Genomic DNA, 19,916 nt, shown 5'->3' with positions numbered 1-19,916 from the left:
TGCCCCAAAACGACCACTATCTTGGGTTGGATCTGGTCACAAGGCTCCTTATTTGCGAGCTCCCACCGCATCGCAGCACTTGCAAGCTGCTGCCCCCCAGAGTATGTAAAAGGTTTGCGTTCCTTCGTCGGCGCCTACAAAGTCCTTAGCTGTGTCCTCCCTCACTGCTTTTAACTTGTGGACCCACTTGAATCATCCTTAGCCGATTTGCAATCTCACGACCACGTCAAGTGGGATGACAGCCTTCATCAGAAATTCACCGCAGCACAAGATGCCCTCAACTCACACAAGTCTATCGTCCTCCGTCGTGCCTCTGACCAGCTTTGGATTGTGACTGATGGCTCAGTAACCCAACGCGGTCTCGGAGCCATCTTGTACGTTACTCGCCAGGACCGCCTCCTCTTTGCCGGCTTCTACAGCTCTAAACTACGCAGGTATCACGTCACATGGTTACCATGTGAGGTCGAAGCCTTGTCTATCGCAGCTGCCGTAAAGCACTTTAGCCCCTTCATCATCCAATCCAAGCACCGTGCCTGCGTTCTGACCGATAGCCAGCCCTGTGTTCAGGCCTTGCACAAACTTTGCCGGGGTGAATTTTCCGCCAGTCCACGAGTTACCTTCTTCTTAACCACGGTCAGTAGATACCAAGTTAGTTTCCAGCATCTTGCTGGCACTGCCAATTTACCCTCTGACTTTGCCAGTCGTAATGCTCCAGACTGCAATTAACCGAACTGCCAAATTTGCTCTTTCGTTCACTAATCAGAGTCTTCGGTTGTACGTAGTATCTCCACTCAAGAAGTCCTTGACAACACCAAGCGCCTACCCTTCACCAGCAGACCTGCATGGTTCAGTGTTCAGAATGAGTACCCCGATCTACGGCGCGTCTGTGCTCACTTGAAACAGGGCACCCGTCCTTCCAAGAAACTGACCAACATTAGAGACGTAAAGCGCTATCTTAACGTCACTTCCATTTCCAAGGATGGCCTGCTCGTCGTCCAGCGTCCACAACCACTCTCCCGCCCTATTGAGTTGATCGTCGTACCTCGTTCCGTACTTGACGGCCTACTTACTGTTATTCACATCAAGCTTGACCACCCTTCTAAGAACCAACTTCAAATGGTGATACAGCGTCACTTCTTTGCCCTGGATATCGGGTATCAGACTCCTGCCACACCTGTGCCTCTCTCAAGAAGTTCCCTACCTCCCTTAACAGCCAATCATCGCAAGATCCACCCGAAGTTGTAGGCGTGTCATTTGCAGCCGATATCATTAGACGCAATCGCCAATTCATCCTGCTTTTGAGAGAATGTACCACCTCTTACACTACATCGTGCCTTGTACCCGACGAGAAAGTGATACCCTTTGTGATGCCCTCGCCGGATTAGTGGTGGGTCTACACCCCCTCGATGGTCCCCAAGCTGTGATTCGTGTCGACCCTGCAACCGGATTTGTCTCGCTGAAAAACACCAACGCCTTACAACATCTTGGCCTCTCAATCGAAGTAGGTCGCGTTAAAAACACCAACAAAAATCCCGTTGCTGAACGAGCCGTGCTGGAACTAGAAGAAGAGCTGTTACGTCAGGAGCCTGGCGGAGGCCCTGTTACTGAACTAGGCCTTGCCATCGCCATTGCCCGCCTCAACTAGCGACTCCGCAGCCAAGGCCTGTCCTCACGGGAGCTTTGGACACAACGCAATCAGTTCTCCAATGAGCAGATACCTGTCAATGACCTCCAGCACATCGTAGCGAAGCATCAAGCCCGCCAAGAAAACCATCCCTTCAGCGAAGCGGGCAAAGGCGGTTCCCGGCCGCAAGCTCCCATTCCCCCCTTGTAAGTTGGAGACCTGGTGTATGTGAAGTCTGACCGGGACAAGTCACGCGCTCGCGACCGCTATATCATTGTTAGCATCGAGGGCGAATGGTGCTTCATTAAGAAGTTCTCTGGCTCGCAACTCAGGGCTACATCTTACAAGGTGAAGCTAGCCGAGTGTTACGCTGTACCACACACCCTTCCACCACCATCATATCAGTCTGTTGTCCTAGGAGATTGCTGAGCAGCCCCAGCCGTGTCAACAGCCCTCTGCCCCAACGGACCTGTTACGTCCGACCAGCCCCGACCCTTCAGCCTCCACCCCGTACCAAGCCGAGCAGCAAGAAGACTCCACCCCCACTGACACTGATCTTATACCTGTTTCAGTTTCATCCGAACCAAGACCCCAACGGACCCGTCGGCCCCCAGCATACTTACAGGAGTACATTCTCGACTAGTGCTTTTAGCTGACAGTTACTTCAGAAATAGTGCGTTTAACCAAGTACTGTAAGGAACAGTTACGATCTGTTACAACCGTTTCGTTAAGTTTCTTTTACCTTCATTGCTTGTTATACTTTCTACACGTTAGTTTTCTTTTCTACACGGAAGAAGTTGCGCCAGCGGTTATTGCCGGCCGCGCATGCGTATTACGCAGGTCCTCACTCGGCCCTCGTGTTCTTCGAGTCCGCCATCTTGTAGCGACCTTGTTGCCCTTAGTGAAGTGTTTGTTGTTCGTTATTTTCGTGTCGTCTGTCTTTATTACTGGCGCAGTCCTATTACACTGCTGGTGATTTACATGTCAACTGTTCCTGAGTGAACAATAAGTCAGTTCTAATTTTCTGTAATTATAAGACATCTCTCTTTTATGACTGATAGATTACAATGTATGTGCATTTTTCTTTAAATTTTTAATTGTTTTACTCATTCATGTAAAAAGTCAATTGCGAGAAAAAAGTCAAATTGCCATACGTAACTTTCACTTGACATTGATTCGAAAAATAAATATGCTATTGAACCTGAGTCTCACTATTTCCAGGGAGAGGTGGGGGTGAGCTCGCTACTTTCGGAAGTTCACGGTACTCACGGAAAGTTTAACTTTATAGGAAAATACAATTTTAGTTTCTGTGCGATTCGACCAAGAAAAAATATACCCCTCGACCTAGTCTCCCACTTTTTTAACCCATGCGAATAGCCCCCTTGATTGTGAGACGGCAGAATTCAAATGGCAATATTTCATGGCAAGAGGTATTTTCCTATAATGTAGTACCCTTCCGGACTTCAAACTGATAAAGTTATTTGACGTGCAAATTCTGTAGGTGCAAAGGATACTAGGAAGGTTCTTATTATAATTATAATTTTACTTTTAATTATTATTATTATTATTATTATTATTATTATTATTATTTCAGAAGTCGATGATGGCATGAGCTTGTAAATGAGTATTTTAGGATCTTGTGATATTTTTATTTTCATCATAATTTTAGTCTACGATAGTGGAATGTGTGAAGATTTGTAAATAGGTTTTCTGAGGAGATTTTAATAAAGTTCTTGTTATTTTAAACTTCTTTAAACTTCTGATTATCCTTAGTATTATCATTATTATAGCTGCTTACTCCAAAAATAGGTCCGCAATGTGTACTTGTGGGCTTGTACATAGCTTTATTTCATTCGGTTGGAGATTTTTTTCAAATGGAAGTATCTGGGAGTTGAATTGCTTCAAGTGAAAAGGCAATCACTGGAAAGACATAGGTGTAGAAATGGGTGAATTATGTAACATATTTTTTTTGCATCTCTGGTATTAGCATAGACAAGTTGTTACAACTTTTAAGTGGGAAATTTACTGCAGAATACTGTTAACTTGATTGAATTTATACGTTATGCAGAATTGACGGATTTTCGAGAAATTTTCGCCGAAGTTTTTCTTGTGGCGTCCATTTACGCAACGCATCTCGCATATGTTTAGCTACTCCAACTTTAGATGCGAATATCTCGGCAACCAATCAGAATAATACATAGATTTAGGCCAGCCTAAAAGCGTAGCTCCTGGGCCGGGTTGTTTAGAGCCAAATTGAGCTAACCCAGGCCTTCTGTTTTGAGTTTTATAATAGAGTTTCCATATAACGCGCGCTCTGATTGGCTGAAAGAGCGTGCTTTATCAGAGAACAGAGCACGGGTTGATGACGGTGAGTTGGCTTTCAAATTTTTGTTTCGGAATTTTGACAAATTTGCCCCAAATTAAACATCCCCTGTGATTCAGACAAACGCAATGGAAACGAGCTATTTGTCTGTAGTAAATATGGCTCACAGAGGCCATTGTTAGCAACAGCAGTGTTAAAACTGCACTAAAATAAACAAAACACCTAGCGAAATAACCAAATTCTCAACCTAAACAGTGCTTCCATAAAAGACATTATATTTGTTACGAAGGCAGAAATTATACCTAAGAAGTAAAACAACGACAGAAAACAACAATTGAACTGTCTCTGTTTATGATGAGAAACTTTATTTTTGTAAAAATGCTCAATTGCTCAAACAACACTTACATGCAGTGTAGTAACGCTCGTTCTCCGGTCATCTCAGCGAAGTGAACCGACGAGTAGTCAGTGCAAAGCTTGCTCTGATATTCTATTCTGTGCTCGGAGTAGAATCAGTGAGGGCCGTTTAGTCTTTCTAACTTTTACGCTAGTTCGGGCAGTCTTGCTGCATGCGGCTACAAGCCGTAAATAACTGTAGCTCCCTTCAAATTCAACTCGGCATTTCGCATATTCATCCGCAAAATTTGAGCTCTGCGTTTCGTTATTTCCACTGGAAAAGTGCACGTTTTCATGGGCCAAAATACGGCCTGATTCCTGTGAACTATAAACCTTAATCTGCCTTTAGATCCGTATTTAAAAATTAACTTAAAAGCGAACTTTGAAGGCATCGTTCTTCTCTCGAAAGCCGCTCAAACTACCCGAAACTGAAAGCTTAGCTGAAGTCCAGTTCGTGATCGACAGCAGTCGCTTCGTTAGCCAATCACATTATTTGAACAATTCTAACAAGGATTGTGATTGGCTTATTTTAGCGTGCTTTATCAGAGAACAGTGTACGGCTGACGCCACTTTTGCTCGTTTGGAAAATAAAGTTTGGTTTGAAAATTCAGCCAAATGCGTGGGGAAATTTTCGGATTCTTTATCATAAAACAAATAAAGAAGCCTCGACTGTGTTCTGTTCTGTTGTAAAGCACTTAGGAAGCAGTAGAGCACTCAAGAAGTAGGGAAAAACACTCGACTACGTCTCGTGTTTTCCCCTACACTTCTTTCGTGCTCTACCGCTTCCTGCGTGCTTTACAACAGAACAGAGCACAGTCGAGGCTTCTTTATTTGTTAATTAATAATCACTATATACACAAAACAAAGCAGCAAAAAACATTTGTATAGAAGAAAAAGTTATAATTCGGTTAACTTTTAATCTTGGGTTAGCGTTAACTGGCGTCCGAACAATCCTGCCCTGTTTTCAACAAGTTAACCTGAGATGAGCCCGTGCTCCAATCAAAAACCAGCACTTGGTCCGCCGACAACTTTCAAAAAGCGCGCGACCTCGATGAGTTGTAAACCTGAGCTCGCGACATGGTCACGTAATACTGGTCAGCGGATACCTTGTTTTGACAGGTATCAATTGATCATAACATGGATGTCCAATATCAAAGAAGTACACGGTAAACCAAGGCTGCATGTCTCTGTCAACCTATTACGCCGTCGTGCGTACGCGCCCACGAGCAATACCGCTAGCCATGATAACCATGAGAAAATCAACTCATGGGTTTCCTTTTCTTTCCTATATGAGTATGGGGCTCCGCTATCAAAATAGCCCGACACAATTTTGTTGACCGATGCCTTGTGAATAAGTCTGTGCAGCCAGTGTTCAGATCTTTATAAATGTGTTTGCTTTTCTGTATGTAAAGACGAATTCTAAAGAGAGCTGTGAAGAAATAACCTCTCCTCCTATTTTCAGAAAAATACTGATATCAGCATTTTGGTTGAGATTCAAGGCTAATTGTCTCGAAAAAATGCGTGGTTACCCTCTTTTTTCTTTGTGGATTCCGATAGCCCTTGCAAAGATCTACTTTTTTCCGCAAGGTCCTAACCTGCCGCAAAAACCTTTGTATTTAGTAGGCACCGTCCTTAAATAGGCTATATTCGTATTCTTGGTATTGGACTGGAACTAGCTTGAAATGGAGGCTTGTGCGGGGAATATCATTAACAAGCGATTAGAGTTATTTACATTTGAAAAGACTCCCCGCATTAGCCTCAGTTGCAAGCTAGTTCCAGTCCAATACCGAGAATACGAATATGGCCTATTGTATTTTTATCGTAAATTTTATTTATTAAGCTTTCTTCTTATATGTAGTTTATTAGGGCTGTATTGAAACTGGCGCGTGTTCGAATTTTTTTCCCGAAGGAGAGCCCCCGAAGGTGGAAAGTAATCTCAACCACAGGGTATCCGAACACTGTATCAGCAATGACGTAATCATTTACTTTCATGTAAAACAAATGTACTGTTATTTACCTGGGTCTTTATGAGCCATTTCGAAGGAATTTGACTAAAGCAAAAGTAGCCTCGTTCCCGTGAGAATAACTTTTCTGTATTCTGGCCGCGTGTAAATTGGAGCGAGAGCAAAAATTTGACCAGTCCCTGATTCGTCAATTTTTTTGCTCTCGCTGCGACCCTCCATAGGAAAAAAGATGGCGACTGGTACATTTACCCATAGTTCGTAGCAAACGAAAACTTTAACGACGCTCATAAAAACGTACAGAAAAGTTATAAAACCTTTGAACCTAAGCTACAAAATGTCCTTAGTACAGGGACAAATATTGTAAAAATTTGGCGTTCTTTGTGCCCTATAGGCTGTGTTAGGTTCGCAAGGTATTGTGGTAAAATTTGCTGCCGCCATCTTTTTTCCTACGGTGAATTTACGCGGGCCAGAATGTGGAAAAGCTCTTCGCACGCGAACGCTTGCGGTCTACAATTCAAATATCATCGTCTCGGCCGCTTTGTAAATGTGACGCTCCGATTACGTCTCGAGTTTTTATTATCTTCATTAACTATTAACTCTCGTCGGTGTTATGAAACCTGAGAATCTCTCCCCCGATGAGAGTCATATTATAGTCGGAGCGTCACATTTACAAAGCGGCAGACAAGATGAACCGCCTTCGCTTCTATTCAAATCCTTCTAAAGACAGGCGGCCCAAGCTGACGATGCGAGGAGTTATTATTTCTTTTTTGTTATTTTTTATATGCGAACGTTTAGCGAAAACGTGACATATACGGCCGACATCTACTACTAACTACTTAATAACCGAGAGTGAGGTCGTTACGGGAAAATCTCAAACTGAGGTCTTGCCGTATTGACCGAGCGATAGCGAGGTCAATACGGTAGGCCGAGGTTTGAGATTTTCCCGTAACGACCGAACGGTCGAGGTTATTAAGTTGTTTATTATATGGCTCACGAATTAAAGAAAAAAAATTATTCGAGCGGAAGTCGTCAATTTACGTCCGGCGATGCGAGCGTTTACCGATTCATTCATCGTCTCAAACCCAGGGCAAAAGTACACGGTCAGCGAACTTTACCACTGTATTTCTTTACGGGAAAAATTATTTTCGCAGCCCTCAAAAAGGTATTTTAGTATCGTGGTACCACAACTTGATGAGGGAGTTTTTCCAACTTTTGTGGCGAAACGTCAACGCATAAAGAAAAGACAGAAAGTGCTTCAAAATAGTCCAAACCAACGGTCTTTCGGTGAAAGAAAATACTAATGCTTCAGAATGCACTGCTCAGAATAACTCGATCTTCGCATTCGCTTTCGACAACATATCTTGGACTTCTTCATTCTGGGACTTATGAATGAACTTTTCAAGCCCTGTGAGCGTCTAAAACTTCCTGCAGGTATCAGAGACACTGCTACCGACAGAAACCGCCCGATTGTTTACATTTGATGATCCTGGAAGCTGATTTACACTTGCTTATGTTAAAGCGAGGGAATCTATTTGATGAGAACTGAAACGGAGTTCAATATTTCGCTAATTGTTGTGAATAAGATGATAACTTATAAGTTTCTTCGTGGTGTTCTGCTCAGGATACGTGACACATCTGCCGATGGTGTTTTTCACTTAGCGATTTCAGCTTTACTCAACACTCGGCAAACCTTGATTGTTTTTCACTAGTGCCCGCCAAGGTTACTGGTACGTCAAAAACGACTTCTATATAAATTTTATCAAGGAAAAATCCCTAAACTTTTAGCTACTCTGAATTAAATTTACTTCTCTTAATGTTTTTAATCGGCTTTCATCGCTTCAATGCGCTTGAATTTTCCGAACCGGGCTCTTCCTAATTTGCATAATCCGTAATCGGCCCGTGGGCATTACGGCTGCATAATGACCGCTCATATCTCGCTCTTAGCCAATCAGAGCGCGCTTTATATCGGTCACAAGCCAAAGCCATATAATAATATTACATAACGACCGAGTTTGCGGATTACGAGAAATGTGACTTTCGCCTTACAGCATACCGTAAAATCCCACGATAGAGCCCGGGGGTTAGATAACTTCATTAGGGGTTTTAGGTGGGCTTATAAACGGGGTGAGAGGGGCGGGATGGCTTATATCCGGAGGGGCATATAAGCGGATAAAAAAAAATGCCTCGAAACGACGGGATAAAACGTATCTGAGGGACCAATTAAAGCTAATAACATACCATTACATTTAGAGTTATTGCCCTATTACCCTATTATTACCCTATTAGCCTATAACGTTCCATTAAAAATTTTGAAGTTTGTAAAGAAACGCAAAAGGAACGCACTTATACATTAGATGAGCTTATATCCGGGGGGCTTATATCCGGAATTATATCGTTGTTAGCAAATAGAGGGGTTTATATCCGGAGGGCTAAAAACCGGGGGCGGGGGCTTTAACGTATGTAGCATGGAGCGATAACTCTATTAAAAGGCTTCGGAATCGAGCCGAGAAGCGAGATGATGATAGAAAAGACAACAGGGCATTGAGGTAAGTCATTGTTATTGCAAAAATACAACAATTTCAGCTATAATGTCGATCACCGTTTTTCCCTATACAATAAACTGAACACAACAACTCCATATGCTGCAAGGCAAGAGCCACGTTTCGCGTAATCAAACTCGGTCGTTATGTAATGCTACCGACCTAAACCATGCCTAGCGCCTTTACCTTGGTTAACAATTTTCCACAATATAAACATATCTCAACGCCTTTCATGGCCTACATGTTAATACTGCTTATACCTGTAAATCAGCTGAAAAAATGTGTCAAAAAATGTTTGCAACGCTCCGCGGGAATTTTTATTTCTTTGCCTAATATTTTGTCTATGGATAAGCTGAATTCTACTGTTGAAAGGTATTTGAGAAGTCCAACGTTACCTGACTTTTTTGCGCGTTTGACTGACGAAAAGGAAGGGAAAGAATGCTCCAGCTCCGACGACACCATTATCGAAGCTCTCGGAATGGCGGAAGGTTTGGCTGAGAAAGTCGACCTTATCTTAGCTAAACTGTCCAAGCTTGACAAGTTAGACGACATTGAACTTTGTCTGAACAACCTCTCTACTTCTGTATCTGCGCGCACAGATTCTGTATTTAGAAACCTACAGCAGAAGAGAGCACTTAAAATTTGTAGGCATTCCCGAAAAGATTACTACAGATGACAACATCTCTGATGCCAGTGAAGGATCAAGCGAGGACACAGCGGCAGTTATTTGCAAGTTTATGGCAGACGAGCTTTCGATTAGGGAACCGCATAAGAGAATAGGCCCTTTGCAGCTGGGGTCACGTGATGGCTTAGCTGCAAAGGGCCTATTGAGTTTCAACGCATTCATCGTCTTGGAAGACCGTCCAATTTTGGCCAGATTTCTTCGCTACTCTGACTACCATCAGGAAGTTTTGGAGCTGGCGCGAAGTAAGTTATAGGGTACAAACCAGGAGGGGTTAGCAGCAATCTTTGATCTCGCTGCTTTTCTGGTTTGTATGATCGCCCCAGTAAAGAAATCTGTCAATCATTTGAGAACCGCAGCGAACATGCGCAAAACACGAACATAACGAGGGAACGCGAGGGCAACCTCGTTCCCAGGGTCTTTTCCCTGGCTTGGGGGTGGGGCGGGAAAAGACCCTGGGATCGGCCGGTGAATCCTTCATATTGATTGGTTGATTGTTTTAAATAATTAATGCAAAATTTGGCCAAATAAAGATAATTTATGCATTATGCCGAAATAAAAATGGCGGAAAGTATGTCCACTCCGACGAAGATTTCTCCTCGCAATCCAGTTTGCAGACTCTGTGGTGATTCTCACGAGAGTCGCTATATGCTTCGAATATTCAGCAAAGCTGGTTCATCAAAAGATCTGTGCGCTAAAGTCCATAAAACGTGTGGCATAAAAATTTCGGAAGACGATATGAGGTCAAAGGTTTTATGTAAGGGTTGTGTTTCATTCGTGAACAAGATGGAACAGTTTATTCAGAGAGCCCAACCCATAGAGAATACACCGTTGGACCAAAGCTCAGAATATGCTGTAAAGCGATGCGTTCAGCTGTCACCTTCTTCGCTTCATCCGTCGAAGCGTTTATCATCGAATATGCCATCCGAAAGCTCTGTGCACGTGGATGAGCCGTCGAAGCCAATCACACCAACAAGAAAGCAGCTCTCCTTCTCAACTCCACAAGCTGCGACAATTTTAATGCCTAAATCAACCGGAGATAACTACTCAGCCTCTTCTACGGATCAGCCGAGAAGAAATACTTCGACGTCTGCAGAACAGTCGTCTTTCTCAACACCGCAAGATGCTACCGGCGTGACCGCGGTGCTAATGTCTAAATCAAAAGGACATGATTGCACAATCACTTCCTTGGATCAGCTGTCGAGGCGAACGACATTAAGTCCGGTAGAGCAGCCTTCATTTCCAACTCAGCAAGCTGGAACTGTTCTAAGGCCTAAATCAACAGGAGACAATGACTGTACATCATTATTTGAAGGGCAGTCGTTATTGACTGAAAGACAGCAGAAAATGATTGTACAAGCTGTCAGCCACAAGGATGCAATTGTATTGGCGGCTATCTTGAAAGATCACTGTCCAAGTGTTGTCAGAGAGTTGAAGAGAACCGTTAGTGAGGAGTTGAAAACATCGTGTGCAGAGCTGTGCAAGCGTTCTCAAGGTTCCATTTTATATGGAAATGATTATGACAGCATGAAAGACTTTGATTTCAGCAAAGTTTGGCTTGAATTGAAGACGAACCTCCCTTTCTTTGTTGAGCTCATGAACGCAGTGTCTGGCAAGGAGAACTCCGTCGCAGAAACAAAGCTTGAACTTCAAGTAAAGTACAGTTTTTTGTACTCGATCCTTATGAACGAGAGGTGGCATGAACTCAACCTGGTGAAACGTGTGAATACAGTTCTCATCATTGAAGGTGGATGTACCAAAAAGGTCAGTAATATAATTTATAAGTTGATGATGTATAAAAAATTCATTGCTTTCCTTTATTATGTCCCTTACTCCCACTGCGTGAGTGACATCAATTCATACATTGAATACAATCTATGGTTGATCCTCTTTTCATACAAAGCTTGACAGAACTTTTGTTATTGTTTGGTAGTTTGGTGTCAAAAGTGAGTGATTAGTTAGGCTGTGATTGAGATTGTATTTGAAGAATTCATTAAAAAACATGTAATGTATAGGATATTTACACAGCGGCGTGAAGATATGAATTTTATTTTTTGGTGGTAAAGCAAGATTCTACAAACGAGTGCAGCGAGTGAGAAAAATATTGTTTTGACACACCATGTAATCAGTTGTCTTTTCATGTATAGACAACTAACTGTTTGCAAGCACAACCATGAAAGTCATAAATATCCTCACTAGCGGGGATATGGCCAATATGCTTCTTGGGTCCTGGATTTAGTTTCCTATGGATTTTATGTGTATTACATTTCCAGTAGAACACTCATGTCCATATAATAATAAGTGATCTTTGCAATGAATTGAAAATAAGAGATCAGTATTGCATGTATGCTGAATTTGACACTTTTATTTCTGCTCCCCTTGTAATAGCTTCAAGAACGACTGAATAAACTTGGCGTGTGCCTGTCGACTGGGAGAAGGGATACCCTGCTAAAGCTCTTAGGAGGTCACTTTTCGGATATAGTGGTGCAGCAAGTAAAGAAAGGAAGTGTGTTCCGAGGCACTGGTGACAACTGGGACCTGAAAATTTTGAAGGGTCACATGAGAAAGGAAATCCAGAATGATGATCTGCACTTGTTTGCCAGTAACCTGATTGAAAACAGAATCGACTTCAATCACTTGCCCAATGACAGCCCCAAAGGCAACATTAGAGATTTCCCTCGACATAATTTTTCTTTAAATGTACTGGAATGGAAAAGGTATGCAGAATGTGCCAAAATCATTGTTGGGCGAATTGTTCTTGAGTTCTTTCCCAAATTTAAGTTCTTGAAAGCTGTTATCCCTGAGCACATTTCTCATGAGTACAGCCAACAAATGTCAGAGAAGTCCATCATAGTAAGCCTGCCAATCATCAATGCAAATGAAGCAAAGTATGATGATTATGTTAACATTTTAAGAACCTATGAAAAGTGGATTGCTGAAATCTATGTTCAAGCAGGGCTGCTAGATGAAATGCCACACACAGATAATCCACCAATTCCTGAAGGACCTGCAGCACCTGGACAGACAAATGCACACCAACAAGACACCCATGATGACCCAATGAGAGATATGAAGATTGCATTTGCAGGTGATCAGCTAACTCGTGTGAGATTTGCAGGTGCCAAAGATTTGCTGTCTGGTTCGCACACAGCAGCTGATCGTTTTGAACATTGCTCACCCTTTAAACCAGTGATGTGGCATACCAAAGCATCCCTTTTATAGTATTCATACTCATTTCTTCACAAAGCAGAGTCTGTCAATCAAGTTGGCACCTTAAAGTACTTCAGGGAGAAATACAATAGGAGGAATGCTACCCCTTCCAAAGTCTCTCAGTAAACGAGGTGGTGCTGTTGCTGTCAGAGCCATTGTAGGTACATTGGGAAAGAATGCCTTCAACACTGACAGGTCTTTGAAGTCTTTTCTAAAATCTTCACCCCTGAAAAAGAAAAAGAACCCCTGAGCTACAAATCTTTAAACATAAGTGCAATGAGACATACTAACAAAATTTTTGTTTAAAAGTAAGAATGTTTACTTAGTAGTATCTTGTTATTATGGTTCAGTTGTAAGAGCATGGCATGGAGACAATGTATGATGTTCCAATAAGCAGTGTAAATATCATAGAATTCACTGATGAATTATCAATATAATTCATAGAGTAAAATTGTCATCGTTTGTAAACAGATAGAGAATAGAGCATATTTTTTCCGAATTGTAGTCGCAATGTAAATACTTGTCGGTGCCGTAACCGTGATTTAGATTTCCCGGAAATAAGCTAAGTCTGTAACAAACATGACATGAATAGACAAGGAACGAATATTTTACGCACTTACCATAATTCAACACAGTGAGCTTCGTCAACAATGCAGGCAACAACATTCTCCTGGAAGACTTTGCTTCCCATTAGCTCTCGACCTTCCTTACTTAATAGAGCCTCTGGATGGGCGAATACAATTGAAGTGTTGCCATTAACAACATCTCGAGGAAACTTCGTTGAATTCGGGACCACGTGCTCGCTTGGTTCTTGTTCATTTCCGAACAAGTTCTCGGCCGGTTCCTTCTCGTTTACAGCAAGCTGTAAGACATCAGCGGTTATCCTGCGAGCTTTTAAGACTTTCAGCTGATCTTCAATGATGGAATTTAATGGACATACCACAATAACTATGTTCTTGGTGGTCTTCACAGGAATAAAATGAGGTAGAAGGTGAAAGAGCATTGACTTGCCAAATCCAGTAGGTAGGACTCCAATAACATCCTGACCTTTCAGCATATATTCAAAACACTTCATTTGAAGAGGTTTTAAATTTAAAGGTGGAAAATTACCGTTATTTAAGGAAAATCCGACTCGACGAAGCACTGACAAAAACTTTGGTTCACTCGATGAGACCGCCATCTTGAAAGTTCCGTTTAATATATGATAATTTAGTACACCCAAGATATTTGAGTGTTCTGAGATCATGTGACCAGCCGATCCCAGGGCCTTTTCCCGCCCCACCCCCAAGCCAGGGAAAAGACCCTGGGAACGAGGTTGACGCGAGGGAACCACATGTTTCGCCGCCATTTCTGTCCAGGATTTGCCCTCGATTCAACAGCTCTGAGACAATCAAGACTAAGGGAATGAAGGGACAACTTTGTGTCAGATTAGCGTTTCAGCCTGACATTTTCCTGCCGAACGTGGTGAATTTCACATTCTTGGTTTCTGTATCAGGAAGAGTTAGAATAACTATTGTAGGCTGCTTTTATTTTGCCGTGGAAATTTTAAAGTTCATTACCTCCAATCTTCACACCGACGAAAGAGAAGATTTCCTTTGCAATTATTCTTCTTTAATTTCTTTGGAAAATAGTGATGTCGAACCGTTTCATGTCTGCCATCATATATCGCAAAGCCTCCGAATATAAGTCTTTCAAATATTTCCCAACTGTTCAGAGTTGTATATGTAAACTTGAGCTTACATTAAATAAGCTTTTCTATCTACAGTTTTATCCGTCTTAATTTACTTATGAAACACTGCATTTACTTTATGATTTCCCTGTGATATGTTGAGTTTGGAGACTTTCTACGAGTGATTTAAATCATGAAACTTGCAGGCAGTTATAGATCACTCAACAAGATGTGCATGTTTCAATAATGCAGTGGTAGTAAAGGTTTTGGAAACCTCGATTCCTTACTGTTCAGTACCAGTATGAAGTCTCAAATTTGAAAGTATTTTCCTGCTTGAGCTTCTGCATGCGAACATCAAAAATTGAATTGCTGGGCACTGACTAAATGTGAACTTTTACTAGGTTGAAGTATTTCATTTACAAGCTATTTACAATTTCTTGGCCTGGGGAAATAAAGAAAGCAGCTGCTGCTTACATGCTTTGGCGTAATTTGTACTGGTGATAAACATCAGTTTTATTTGTGTGGTGTAAGAAAACTTTGTCATACTTCTGGATATCAAAATAGGGTTGCCATGCACTCATCTGCAAAGGGAGATGTGAACTAGACCCAGAGAAGGCAAATGAGCCATGTTACCTGTATGTGTGTGCTAGCTAGTAATGAGGTAGACAGGCAAAATGATCATTTATCCAGAAAACTGACTGTAGCATGGGCAAACCCGAGTCAACAGAACCTTCACAAGGTTGAATTAGGCCAATTTTGATACTTGGCTCCAAGGCTTTGGAGAATATCAAGAAGTTGTATCAAGTACAAGGGATATTTGTTTCATTTCTTTAAGGCAAAGAGATGAGTAAGGATTTAAGCACATCAAATTTGGCCTTAAGTGTTGCCAGTCAGAAGTAGCTCTGATTGGCAACACTAATGAATGGACAGTTAAATAAGACAAAAAGGAAGGCTAAAATAAAGTCAGATGAATGCAGTCTTTAATAGTACTTGTCTCAAATGGCAGTTCTTGGTGCAATAGAGGACCATGAACTGTTTGAAAACTGTGTCAGAGGCAGCAAAAAGCATTGTGCTAGGGACTACAGAAAGGGCAACAAAATGAGGTAGTAAAGTCAAACTTCCTGCGCAATCTCTATCACAACTACTTGATGGGGCCCATTATTTATTAAAACATAAATTATTAGTATCAAATATGGACCAAAGAGATGGTGATGATTCTCAATTCTGCCGAAGGGCCTATCCAGTATTCACTTTGGTAAATAATGCCAGATGCTTTGTCTGAAACTGGAGCAGACCTCTTGTAGTAAAAAGTTATTAGGTGACAGGCAAAATCCTCAACCTAACGTAACAGAAAAGCGCCTTGCCTACAGTTTTCACCATAAAACGTGCTCTGTCAGTGAATTAAGTTCAAACAGAAGGGTCGCAAAGCTGTTCAAAAAGGAAACCCTTACCAACATGGAGTCCAGAAATACAGAAATACTTCAGTTTATCCCGTCGATATTACACCCTACTACACACAAAAAAAATGCTCGAATGAAATATTACACCGTGATGACTGCTATCTGGCTCACACCGAAATAAACATCCACATTGCTTCGTAGTGGAGTTCCCGCTCATATGTTTACAGTACAAAATTTATCCCCGCTCCCTCAAAATGTCCACAATTTATATGTAGGGCAACCAGAACTTTTCCTTAGATGTTTCAACGTGAAACAAGCAAAACGTTTACTACACTTTACAAACCACAGGCTTCGCAAGCTCAAAATACGTGGTGTATGTGACAGCTTGTGTATATAGAGAACTTATGGGAAGATCACCGATCTCATTTGAAATAATGTTTCCCTACCTGAAATGTGTCGCGTACTTGTCTCTTGAGCCGATTTTAAAGCCACTCTGACGCTGTTTAGTGAAGTTATTCGAAACCGTTGTTTCTCCTTCTAAAAGAATGGAAAGTCAGACCACTTCATCGATCGCTGGCGAGACGCGGCAGGTTTCTTTCACAGGTCACAGGTCACAGGTCACAGGTCAGTCAAAAAAGCACTCATTAAAACTCGCGATGTAACAATTACCCGAGATTCCCAAGAGGTGTATCGATGTTTCCATGCAACAAACCCTAACTAAAAATGTTTTACTGTATAATTTTAATGAAAAAATTTCTAGGGGTGGTATATGTACGAAATGGGTTGAAATGTGGCTTTCAGACATGTAGTGTCACAGATATTTTATCGTAATAAGATAATTCATTATGATAGCAAATTGAACTGCTTTATTTCTCTCTTTTTTTGAAATCTTTACAACGAGTATGTAGTAAGCAGAAACAAGAGGGTCCCCTATACCTCTTCTGAAAACAATTTCATGCATAAGTAATCAGCCTTCTCACGCATCACGAATAATTCGAAAAACAGCTTCACGTTCATAGAAAAAAGCAAGTAATCACTTTTCATGTAAAAATGCAAAGGCTAAATCATGTGTCACATAAAAATACAAATTCTAACCACGTTTCGCAAAACATACAAAACCCTCCATTTTGATGCATCGAAATGCCGTGTGTGACACATCGTGACAGACTAGATTCTAGGCCCTCTTGGTTCACTGTCGCTGTGGTTAGTTCTCAGTCCTTCAGCCGCAAGCGCGTCGAATGGGCTGGTTTTGCATCTAGTTTGGTGTAGTTTACGAGCTGTAATGACGCTAAAATCTCCAAAAAAAAGTGAACAATTATTCCCGCAAAAGTCGTTGGTTCACAAATCACGCGTAAGTAAATGCATAATTCACGGATCAGTGTAAGCCTCTTTCGTTTTCATATTATATTGAAAGGCTACAAAGAATTTATGTTTTCAACAGAAATAAGCTTTGGCTTTCTTTGGATCAATTTTATTATTTCAGTGCTGCAGCTGATATCCCCTATGCGTTTTTTTTTTTTTTTTTTTTCAGAAAAGAGCTGTTATAATTACACTTGGGACGCACTTGTATAGATCTGTTTTATGACGTTTTGGCATATTTTTGGTGACCTGTGACCTGTGACCTGTGACATGTGAAAGAAACCTGCCGGGTGAGACGTCACTCCACAAATCACTTTCTCTTCAAAAGGAAAAGTCCCGAATCGCAATAAAATCAACATTTCCGAGAAGCCCAATAAATTTCGCTCCACATACGTGTGCTTCGGCGGTCGAAAGACTCGTGAAGAACGAAAAATTTGGCTTAAGGTTAGCCTCTTCAGCTTTCCTGATGTGCTTGTGAGTAGGTCCGCACCAACGGCCGTTACGCAAAGGTCAGGTAGCTGGTTTTACCCTCAACTCTGATTGGTCCACCTAAATTAAGTCACGCATTGACACACGAAGGTTCACGAGGGTCGTGTTGTCAGTGCGTGACTTGGTTCAAATGGACCAATCAGGGTTGAGGATGAAGCCAGTAGTAACCTTTGCATAATGGCCGTTGGCGCGGACCTGCTCACAACCACATCAGGAAAGCCGAAGAGGCTAACTGTAAGCCAAATTTTTTGTTCTTCTGCGTAAAGCCCAAATGTGCAAATTTAAGGAGGCGAAGCGAAGAGGTCTAAAAGCGATTTTTAGCAAAGCTCAGCCCGACCGTCTATATATTAGTGGCAAATTTATCTCAGCAAGCGATCCATTTTTCTGACTTTTCACTTTGTTGTTGTCTTTATTTATTCGAATAGCTATTCCTGTAAAGTGCTTTCCATAATTATGCTAGAGCTGTGTTTTTTTTCTCTCAACAATGATATAGGCAGATATTTTTCAAAAGCTGTTAGTGCTGCGGGGCGGGCATGACGCCTGGAGAGCATGACGCCCTTACAACTTGTCCTAGGGCAATGGGTACGTATATTGCTGTACGCTGTTGTGTGTTTCGTCTCGTGTGTTTGTATGAAGTTTTCAGAGTTTCCGAATTTCCATAAGCGTGTCAAGTTTTTTCCGTTTTAAAATTATCTTGTATTGTTCGCTACGTTGTATGATCTCATTTATAACACTTTCACCTGAAAATGGCTAATTTTAATTTTAAGCTGTTGTCCTTAAATACTCGAGGGATTCGTGACCTTCATAAACGTAAAACAAATTTTACATGGATTAAGCAACAAAAAGTTGACATCGCTTTTCAACAAGAAACCTACAGTTCCCAGGAGATTGAAAAGCAATTTAAGCTGCAATGGCGAGGTAAAATGTTGTTTGCACACGACACAAATCGCAGTAAAGGTGTTCTCATTCTTTTCAGAGAAAACCCCCAAATTGATATCAGGAACGTGCTGGGGGATAGCGAGGTTCGATATATCTTTGTGCAAGCACTCGTTCAAGATGCACCTTTCCTTCTCGTAAATTTATATGCACCGACGAAAAATCAGGAGCAATGTGTTTTCTTTGATCGTGTTGCTAATACTCTAGAAGATTTGAGTCTGGACCATAACTGCCAAATCATTATTGGTGGTGACTTTGACAGCCATGCCATCTCGACTCCAGTCTGGATAATTTAGGAGGAAGAATCGAGTCAAAGCCAACTGTTAAAAAATCAATGAGATAATGACAGCTAATGACCTTATCGACATTTGGAGAATTCGTAATCATGAGAAAAAGCAATTTACTCAGACGTAGAAAAAACCCTTCTCGTGCTTTAAGTGAAGCAGACAAAGAATTTCTCTGGAGTTCAGATCACCTTGGTAAACATTCTGCCCAAGCTCTAGTCAATATTAACTTTAAAAATGTCACTGAACACTTTGGCCTTCGCGGGAGACAAGAGCACTAGTCAATGATGGTGGAAGATTTCATCATCATCATCATAACCTCTTCAAGCTCGTACGTCCGGCAACAACTACAGCACTATCAATAACTTCACAGGTACAGTGAATTTTTATGGTGGGTTTCCTAGGTTTCCTGGGCCATCTAATGTGCAAATGCCATCTCATCAAAGCACAGAACCTCAGCGCTCATGGAAAAGGATCAGAGCTACTGTACTCTCAGACTCAGATTAGGACTAAGTATTGTTGACTTTACAAAAACTATCATTTTTTTCACCTCAAATGGATTTAATAGCATTATTTACTGTAATTTCGCCCTCTTTAATGTTTGTTTGTGTACATAATAATTTTTATTTATTTATAGCTGCATTTAATATTGAATAATTTGAAAAGTAAAAAAAATACCAAATAAAAAACAAATATTTTTTACACCTTTCAAATTTAATACTTTATTCCATTATTTCCTTATCATTAATTTCTCCACTCCTTATTCACTATTGCAAGTGTTTTATTGCTACAAACCTCATTTTATTCCATGTCATACTGGATATTTTGAAAATAATATTGTATATTTAAAAAATGCTTTGCTTTCACTTTACACTTTTGTAATTTGCAGTATTCTTTTTTCCATTATATTATTGTTATTCTGTGTGATTATGGCATCCTATTCTGCCGAATATTTTGGAAATAAAAATAATTCACAATATTTTAGTTTGCCTTTCTTTAAGGATAATAGCTTGACTGAGCGATGCCCAATAACTGACTAATAA

At 41.2% G+C, this 19,916-nt stretch overlaps 2 protein-coding genes and 1 pseudogene across 2 annotated transcripts; 2 read left to right on the top strand and 1 right to left on the bottom strand.

Moving 5' to 3' along the window:
* Positions 1-2,053, top strand: part of LOC149116799 (uncharacterized) — a 4,495-nt pseudogene extending 2,442 nt beyond the window's left edge.
* Positions 2,054-9,936: 7,883 nt separating this feature from the next.
* LOC149116798 (uncharacterized) lies at positions 9,937-12,748 on the top strand. The gene is made up of 2 exons (XM_089282488.1): positions 9,937-11,290; positions 11,915-12,748. Exons 1-2 carry the CDS (start codon positions 10,067-10,069, stop codon positions 12,746-12,748), a joined length of 2,058 nt encoding a protein of 685 aa, XP_089138614.1. The 5' UTR covers positions 9,937-10,066.
* LOC149116797 (ATP-dependent DNA helicase Q1-like) lies at positions 11,316-14,644 on the bottom strand. Its single transcript, XM_089282489.1, has 2 exons — positions 13,357-14,644; positions 11,316-12,962 (listed from the first exon to the last, which is right to left on the bottom strand). Exons 1-2 carry the CDS (start codon positions 14,082-14,084, stop codon positions 12,800-12,802), a joined length of 891 nt encoding a protein of 296 aa, XP_089138615.1. The 5' UTR covers positions 14,085-14,644; the 3' UTR covers positions 11,316-12,799.
* Positions 14,645-19,916: the final 5,272 nt, after the last annotated feature.

This window comes from Orbicella faveolata, unplaced genomic scaffold, assembly GCF_042242905.1.
Source record: "Orbicella faveolata isolate gen_17 unplaced genomic scaffold, um_ofav_v1 contig_12, whole genome shotgun sequence".
Lineage (NCBI taxonomy): Eukaryota > Metazoa > Cnidaria > Anthozoa > Scleractinia > Merulinidae > Orbicella > Orbicella faveolata.
This window is presented reverse-complemented; position numbering and strand designations above follow the sequence as displayed.

Bases quoted from the DNA above. Each gene is read 5' to 3' on its own strand.
- LOC149116798 (XM_089282488.1), top strand. From the start codon at position 10,067: ATGCATTATGCCGAAATAAAAATGGCGGAAAGTATGTCCACTCCGACG. The intron at 11,291-11,914 runs GTCAGTAATATA...CCCTTGTAATAG, and splicing joins AAGGTGGATGTACCAAAAAG to CTTCAAGAACGACTGAATAA.
- LOC149116797 (XM_089282489.1), bottom strand. From the start codon at position 14,084: ATGGCGGCGAAACATGTGGTTCCCTCGCGTCAACCTCGTTCCCAGGGT. The intron at 12,963-13,356 runs GTAAGTGCGTAA...TTTCTTTTTCAG, and splicing joins GCTCACTGTGTTGAATTATG to GGGTGAAGATTTTAGAAAAG.